The following is an 8,758-nucleotide window of genomic DNA, read 5'->3' as shown; positions in this document are numbered from 1 at the left end:
AGGCTTGGGAATCACCTAACTGGAATGGATATGAGCAAGCACTCGAAGAAGAAAAGACGGTTACTCACCTTTGTAACTGTTCTTCGAGATGTGTTGCTCATATCCATGCCACACCTGCCCTCCTTCCCCACTGTCGGAGTAGCCGGCGAGAAGGAACTGAAGGGTGGCTGGGTCAGCAGGGGTATATATCTGGCGCCATAGCGGCACCACTCCAGGGGGCACCCAGCCGACCCGAGTGTTGCTAGGGTAAAAATCTTCCGACGAACGTGCACGCGGTGTGTGCACACCTAACTGGAATGGATATGAGCAACACATCTCGAAGAACAACAGTTACAAAGGTGAGTAACCGTCTTTTCCATTGGAGTCCTGATGATGGAAGGTACTTGGGATGCTGGGCTGGCACAGCAGGCCCATGCCTGGTGCCCCAAAGAGATTATATGATGTGATGCTTTCATCATTGTAAAGACTCTGCAGCCTGAGGCCATCTAATCTAGGACTAACTAATGGCCAGAGAAAGTCCCATCTTTCCAGAAGTGTTGTTGTCAGCAGGGTGAAACCTACTTATGGGTTCAGGTAAAACCCTACTGTGATTGATAGGTGTGAACTCACCCTTCAATTAACATAACTGTAAGGATAGGTTCCAACCTAAGACCAAAGGAGTATGTGAATCCACTCAGGATCTTTTGCTGAATAATGTTTTGGGTAGGGGCCTATGTAGGAGGGAGGAGGCAGAACAGACAAAATACTTGAGACACAGCTGGTGGGAGCAGCTGAAAGCACAGTGACTTTGGCTCTGGAAGAAATTTGGGGAGAAGTATTTGGATTAGTGGTGCAGGCTGAAAGGAGTGTCCTTAGCGCTGTGAGCAAAAGAAGCTGTTTCCTGATATTTGGTTCCTTCTGCGTTCAGAGAAGCAGGACTGTGCAGATTCTTTAAATTATAAACAGACAAATCTGCATCAAAGAAATATCTGACTGTCACCAGTTTCTACTCCCATGTGGGACATCCCCAGGGCCTCAAGCTTTGGCTAGTTACTCAGGTTGGAAAGGGGCAACATTGGTGGGGTCCAGTTTACAAGAAGAGAGATTGTGAACCTGGTGTACCTGGTGAACCAAGATGAAACAAATAGTGGAGATAGTTGCCAAAAGCAAAAACAGACAGCAGGAATTAAAACAAGACTTAAAGAACAGGAGCTGGAGACTGTGCAACAGGAAGTAAGAGAAGACTTAAAACAAGTTATAAATCAGGAATTGGAGGTTTCCCAGAAAATGCCCAGTGGGAAGTTGCATTCTGAGATAAGATCCTTGTTGGAACAGCAACTACAAAGTGCCTGGACAGATTGGGAAGCCCAACTGCAACACACCCAGACTGGCATGGTAAAACAGATTGGCGAGGTGAGCAACAGTCGGACTGCCATAGACTAGAAGCTTTTCCATGAATTAGTGGAGACAAACAGGTTTTGGCGGGTTTGGAACTGCTAACTGAGATGAATTGCAGCAAGGATTCAAGAAGCTGAAAATTCAGTTCCAGAAGGAAATCAGAGGGTCACTGACCACAGTGGAAAGCAGCTGCCTGGATGAGGAATTGAGGCAGTCAAAGCTTGGATGAGATATCTATCATCATTTCCTACCCTTTTTGTAACCCACAGAGGCCCAGAGGAGAAAGGCTGGGCTGTCCCAGCTCAAATAATGCAAAAGTCCATTATTTCTGAGTGGAAAAATCCTTCGGAGGCTTATTTTGGCTCAATTCAACATTAAAGCTCAAATGAATGGCTGGGATGGTGAACAGAAAGGGAGGCTCTAGTAGTCAGCTTGAGTGGCCCAGCTCTTAGGGTACTGCACAACCTATCTCAGAAAACAAATTGAATTATCCAGACCTGCACAAGCCTTTGACATGCAGTTTAGAGCTAGCCATCAATCTGAGCTGGCCCGGGGACAGCTAAGAGTTAGAAGGAAAGAGAGAGAAGAAACCTCACCTGAACTGGCAGAGGACCTGCAGACACTCATGTTCCTGGCATACCCAGGATAAATTGCCAGTTTGTAGATGCTCAGCTGGGTTTGGACTTGCAGATCAAAAGCAGCAAAAAGGGGCCAAAGACACTCAAGAGTCTGTGGAATCTGCCACAGAACTTGCATCTTTCCTTGCAGCAGTGCATCAGAAGAGGAAGCAACCACTAGTCGAGGAGGATGGAAGCTGATCTCCGTGAAGCCTATAAGCAGAGATCTGTGTCTAATATGTCTGATGGAAGAGGGCATCCTAATCTGGTTCATGACCTTATTGAACAATTAGAACAAATGATAAATTCTTTGTAAAAGAAGGGAAACTGGCAATAATGCAAAAATTAAAGAAAACAAGCAAGTGCTGGTACTGTGAAGAAGCTAGCCACAAAAAGGAGGATTGTAATAAATTTAAGGCAGGCCAAGATATATTGTTGCAAGCATCTAGTGAAAATCTCTGTCCCAGTTAAGAAAATGCAGGAATGACCAACCTGAAGGAGCAAAGTTTGGCAATACATGGATCGGCCCCACCGTTTTTGTTTAGATCTGGGCAGTTTAACAACAATAGTGAGGGTCTGGCTATTGAAGGAGTAATAGGATCTGTGACGTGTACAAGAATAATTCACCTGGTCTCAAACACACAGGTTATTAAACCAGACACAAGGCTAGGCAATAGGGGATCCAAAACTGAACTGCCTAACTGGTCTCAAAATGGAGACAATGGCTGGAGCAAGGGCACCCAGCTGAAAATTGGGTTTGAAGATTAGAACTCTGGCATTTGAACAAGAAGCTTGGGTGGCTGAAATAGTGGATGAGCTATTAATTGGCTTGAATTTCATTTATGGTTAGTAACTGTGTAATACATACCCAGAAAGGTGTCTTGAAAATTCAATCCACGTAAATTCCCTTTAATGATATGGCCTAGGTGAGACAAATGATTGTAGGTAATCGGTGTTCATGGTACGACCACACCTTGTGCAGTTTTGGTGGCACTATCTCAAAAAATATATATTAGAAATGGAAAAGGTATGGAGGAGGGCAATAAATATGATTGATTGGAGTATGGAACAGCTTCCATATGAGGAGAGATTGAAAAGGTCGGGACTATTTAGCTTGCAAAAGAGATGACTAAGGGGGGATGGGATAGAGATCTATTAAATCATGAACTGTATAGAGAAAGTGAATAGGGAAGTGTTATTTACACCTTCACATAACACAAGAACCAGGGGTTATTCAATGAAATTACGAGGCAGCAGGTTTAAAATCAACAAAAGGAAGTATTTCTTCACAGAATGCACAGTCAACCTGTGGAACTCATTGCCAGGGGATATTGTGAGGTCAAAACTATAAGTGGGTTCAGAAAAGAATTATATAAGTTCATGAAGGATAAGTACATCAATGGCTATTAGCCAAGATGGTCAGGGACAAAACCCTATGCTTGAAGTGTCCCTAAGTGTCTTACTGGCAGATACTGGGACTGAACAACTGGGAATGGATCACTTGATAATTTCCCTGTTCTGTTCATTCCCTTTGAAGCATCTGACATTGGTCACTGTCAGAAGACAGGATACTGGGCTAGATGGACCATTGATCTGACCCAGTATGGCCATTCTTATGTTTTCTTGTTCTTATGTTTGGAATGAATGAATTGTCCGACTCCCAGAGCAGAAAGTGTTATAACCACTACATGTTGTGGTGGCTTTCCAGCAAGGGAAAGATGGGAAGTGATTGAAACCTGTTTGCAGATGCAGGGTCTTGGGGGGGAAATCTTAGCTGCCAAATCTCTTGCAAGTCTGAAGCAAGAATTGATCCTTGTTTGTGTGCTGAATATTTCTGACAAGCAGTAAATAGTAAGAAAGAGAAGCTTAATCAGCAGGGTGTGATTTAGCATTTCAGAGTAGGAAAAGACTCTTGGGGCTGCTTCTGTCTTGGTCTGTCCATGTTTTAAAACACTTTTCACATTGGACACAAATGCTAGTGCTTGTGGTTTGAAGGACAGAATTTCTGGTTGGCTACCCCCTGAATCTGAGAATATAGCTGTGGAAATTGAAACTGAAAAAGTTGTCACAGGGATGAATTCCCCACTTTACAGCAGAATGGGCAGTGGTAGTTAGACACTGATAGGAAATCCAGAGAAAAACCCAAAAGAGATTTGGGTGGGAATAAAATTCTTTTATGTAGGTGAATGTGGTGCTTAGATGTTGCTTGTAATTATTAGAACTGGGAGCACTGGCTGTTGGGAGTCTGAAAGGACAGGAAACAGGAAGGAGTGGGGAAGAGTTGAGGAGGCTGAGTGAGGGTTACAGAGTGTGCAGCAGCAGCTTGGAAAAGGGGTTTCCACTGTAAATAAAGTCCTGTTGAAGCTTGTTAGTACCTTGCCTGCTTGATACAACAGTGATGTAAAACTGTTGTGACAGAAAGACACTGCGTATATGTAAATAGTTAAGTGTAGTTGTATCACTTGTAACTTGTTAAAGTATTTCTTTTCTTTGTGTCTGGGATGAGTTTTTGGTTGTCACCATGTTCGGCTTCATTGGGACAATGTGCAAAGCTGTGTTGGAGGGTGTTATGATGAAGTGGCTGAAACCTTGTTGTGGGTTGAGTTAAAACCTTATTCAGATTGATGAGTGAACACAACCTTCAGTTAACATAAAGGCAATGATAGGCCTCCACCAAAGACCAAAAGAGTATGTGAACCCACCCAGGAGCTTTTGCTGAGTTGTGTGTGTGTGCGCGCGCAGAACAGGCAAAAAACAGAGATTCAGACAGCCGGCAGCTGAAAGCACTGTGTCTGACCCCAGAAAGGGTCGGTGTGCAGGCTGAAAAGAGTGTTCTTACTTCTGTGAGGAAAAGAAGCTGTTTCATGCTATTTGATTCCTTCTGCATTCAGAGAGATGGGGCTTTGCATGTTTTTGGAAATAAACAGAACTGCATCAAAGAAATACCTGACTATCACCAATTTATACTCCCAGCTGGAACATCCCCATGGCCCTAAATTTGGATGATACTAGGGCTGGAAAAGGGAAACAGTATTTTTCTCCTCCAGGTATGACTAATGTTAGGCTTTTTGGAGCTCTTTGGGTGGACTGGGGGATTGATAGGATATTGACCCACTGTTGTTCCTTCATGTAGAGGGTCCTGCTTCCCCCATTTGTCCATGTATGCACTGCCTCACTGGGCAACTAGGGAGACATATCTCTGGTCACTGCTGTTTGGACACACTGGATCTGAACAAACCCTGACAAAGTCTGACTCTTTTAAAATATTGATTTCCAATATAGTTTGACAACACACATAGTCTGGTTCAAAGAGAAGGAAGAAGAGTTTGGTCTGGGTAGTTCTGCCATGCTCTCCAGTTTGTGATTGAAGTCCCTGATAATTGGCAATGAAGACTGAGGATGGTCCCAGTGCACATTCCCGGGCTTCATAAAGTAGGAATGTACCTCAGGGATCCAATTGCTATTTGCATTGTATGCCATCTAAGGCCTTGCTTTCTTGGGCTGTGAAGAGAGAGTCCAGGACTACAGCTACCTAGGGGACCCAGCCACTTACCGCTATGAAACTTAAGCATCATCCAGTAAAAACAGGTCTAGAAGTAGATGTGGCTAGTAACTAAAAGTCAAATAAAATTTTATTGTATAGTTTGGGATATTTTAAGATGGCGCCTCTAGACAGGGATTTGCCTGTGGGAGGATGTCATGTATAAACAGTGTCCCATGGCCATTCTCAAATCTACTGCCCTTTAAAAGTGCAAATTTTAGAGGTCTTGATTTTGGAACAAGGACAATGCTACATTTTATTGTGAGACACAGCTGTTATTGCCAAAAGGGGTTATGCATGTAGATTCACATTTGTACTTCCTTTCTCTACTTAAAGAGTTACCAACAATTATTTGAAATTCACAAGCTATTTGTGAGGTTTGAATTTTCTGTTAGAGTTGTGTAAATCTTGTCTGGTGACTTATCAGAATAGTGTCCTAATCCGAAATATCAACTAATTCCTATATGTGCTATTTTCCATGAAGACAAATCTTTCTCAAATACTTTAATTTGATTGGATTAAAGGCAGTACTGAGCTACAGCCTATATTAAAGATGCTTATAATATGTTTCACTTCTTATTTCCAGGTGAATTAAAGGATGATGATAACCAGTCAGACAAGAAAGATCAGTCTAGTATGGGAAATGAATCAAAGAGAACAGATGGTAAGGACCTAATTTCTATCACCTTTTCCCCTCAACACTTTATGCAGTGCAGAGCATTCTAGACAGCCAGTAGTTTTTCCTAAAGTTATAATATAAGAAATTCAGGGAAAAAATACTCTGCAACATTTGGCAAAACTCTTTGGGGCATCTTCAGGTAAAATTGTCTTTTTCCCAAATAGTGTCTAGCAGTACTTAATTGTTGTGTTGGTATTCCAAATCCCTTACACATGAACTCTCAAAATTTCTACAAGAAAAATCCTGGATAATTTAAGCTTCTCGCAAGAGAACATGGTTACATTTGGCTCCATCTTTTTGGCTTTCATTTGGCCAAACTCTACTCTGAGTTACATCACTATAAATGCAGAATAACTCCATTGACTTCAAAATTTAGCCCACAGTTTATAATCATATATCACACTATGCCAATATAGAAATAAGATTTTCCTGGTTTAACTGGTTATATGAGAATTCCTGTGGAGTAGTAGAATCCTAAGTGAGATACAGAAAGCATAGATGACCTTGTGCTATCCCCTTCCCCATCTGGTGTAGTGTGCATGTTAAGGACATCCTATTGAAGAGGCATGGCTAGAATACTGCTGCATTCCAACCAGTCACAGCTGTGGAACAGCCTGTTGGGCGTCATTGCAACTGGAAACAATTTAGAGCAGCTTGAAGGCTGCTCTAAATTATGCCAAAAGTCAAACGGGTTCCCAGCAGCCCCAAGAATCAGGGAAGTATAAAAATGAACATAAGCCACCTTTACTGCTCTCCCTCTCCTCAGATGTGCCAAATGGAGTTGTGATATAGCTGAGGATCTGGGCCTGTTGCTATGGGAATGATTTAATAACTGTTAATTAACATTTATAAATGGATACATAACTTGCTGTTACCTTTTACTCATGTGTATATGTCTCAGTTAAATCCACTGAGAAAATGCAATTTTCACCTTTATAGACACAATAGGGTAGCTGGTTTTGACACCAAGAATAACAATCTTATTGTAACTTCCACAGCAAAAGTTAAGAATGGCAATAATTATGTCTTCTATTCCCCTGAAATAAAATATGTCCCCTTAATTGGATATATGTGAATGAATTATTCAATAAGCACATTGTCCTGATGATTTTATAATTCAGAAGAAAAGGTGACTAACAACATAAATAATATAACAGTTGATGCAGGAACATATATTAATTCTACAAACATGAATATGTATTTTATAATGATCTTTTAAAAAAGGAATGTCTGTCAGGACTTGCTTATTTTATTAGAAAGCCATATTGTTTACACACTTGAGATAAATATCTACCAGCAAAAAAACCTCTTGGTCAAATAATGAAAAAAACAGAAAGGCAGCTGTATTACTGAATAAATGATTCAGGTTCAATTCATTACTGTTTGCAGACCCATGCTATTAATTAATCATGAATATTCTGATGACCTCTGTATGGTCATGAAAGTATTTGCAAATCCCCAAATCTTCATGAATCTGTTATTCACTTTTTATTATCTGCTATTTCTTGTGCACCGATGAGAATAACTATTTGTTACTCTCCCATTAAAAAGTGCCAGACGGTAGAACCAGTACCAGGTGATCATCACATAGTAAATAGTCAATGAAACAATGCAAGAGCAACCCAGAGGCTGAGTATTGTTCATTCAGACACTTCAGACAGCTCTGACCTCATTGGCAGAAAGCAAGGAAAGTTTGTGAATGATTTTCAAACCAAAGAAAAAATGTACATGTGTCACTCTCTTGTTTTGACAAATACTGTTCAATCAGCTCTATCTTATTACTTGCTGTGGAACAAAGCACTTTACTAGCAGAGTGGGGGATCTAGAAAAAGAAATGCTAGTTTGAGACACATGGTTACATACAGAATAGTGAAATATTTATACAGGCAACTGCAGGTATGCTGGAGAGAAATAGAGAGAGAGAGAGAGAGACTTGGAAATAGTCTCAACCACATGTAATGGAACAGGGGTTCTCAAACTTCATTACACCACGACCCCCTTCTGACAACAAAAATTACTACACGACTCCAGCAGGGGGGACTAAAGCCTGAAGCCTCCCGAGCCTCACCACCCTGGGATGCGGGGGGTGGGGGGCAAAGCCTGAGGCTTCGTCCCCGTGTGGTGGGGCTCAGGCTTCTGCCTCCCGGGCCAGGAGCTCAGGGACTGGGCAGGATGGACCCACAGGCCATAGTTTGCCCACCTCTGGTCTAAGTCACTTAGGGTTTGTCTACACTGGCAGTTTACAGCACTGCAACTTTCTCGCTCAGGGTGTAAAAAAACACCCCCTGAGCGCAGCGAGTTTCAGCGCTGTAAAGCGCCAGTGTAGACAGTGCACCAGCGCTGGGAGCTACGCCCCTTGTGGAGGTGGTTATTTTAGAGCTCTGGGAGAGCTCTCTCCCAGCGCTCTGCCGCGACCACACAAGCCATGTTGCCAGTGTAGACTAGCCCTTACAGAATACAGTATTTGCACAGAGATCATCTGGGGAACTTAGCATAATGTTCCCCTTCTTCATAAAATAGAAACTTTGCAGTAGCTGAGTAGGA

General features: G+C 42.2%; 1 protein-coding gene across 6 annotated transcripts in view; it reads left to right on the top strand.

The window, feature by feature from the left end:
• PDE1C (phosphodiesterase 1C) overlaps positions 1-8,758 on the top strand; it is a 498,893-nt gene that overhangs the window by 437,524 nt on the left and 52,611 nt on the right. For all 6 annotated transcript variants that reach the window (XR_012655243.1, XM_032767196.2, XM_075062574.1 and 3 more), the window contains one exon: positions 6,122-6,199. Coding sequence is in view for 5 of the 6 variants with exons in the window: in XM_032767196.2 (XP_032623087.1) it covers positions 6,122-6,199 (78 nt within the window). In the remaining variant the exon portion in view is untranslated. The remainder of the gene's footprint in view (positions 1-6,121; positions 6,200-8,758) is intronic.

This window comes from Chelonoidis abingdonii, chromosome 2 (assembly GCF_003597395.2).
Source record: "Chelonoidis abingdonii isolate Lonesome George chromosome 2, CheloAbing_2.0, whole genome shotgun sequence".
NCBI lineage: Eukaryota > Metazoa > Chordata > Testudines > Testudinidae > Chelonoidis > Chelonoidis abingdonii.
This window is presented reverse-complemented; position numbering and strand designations above follow the sequence as displayed.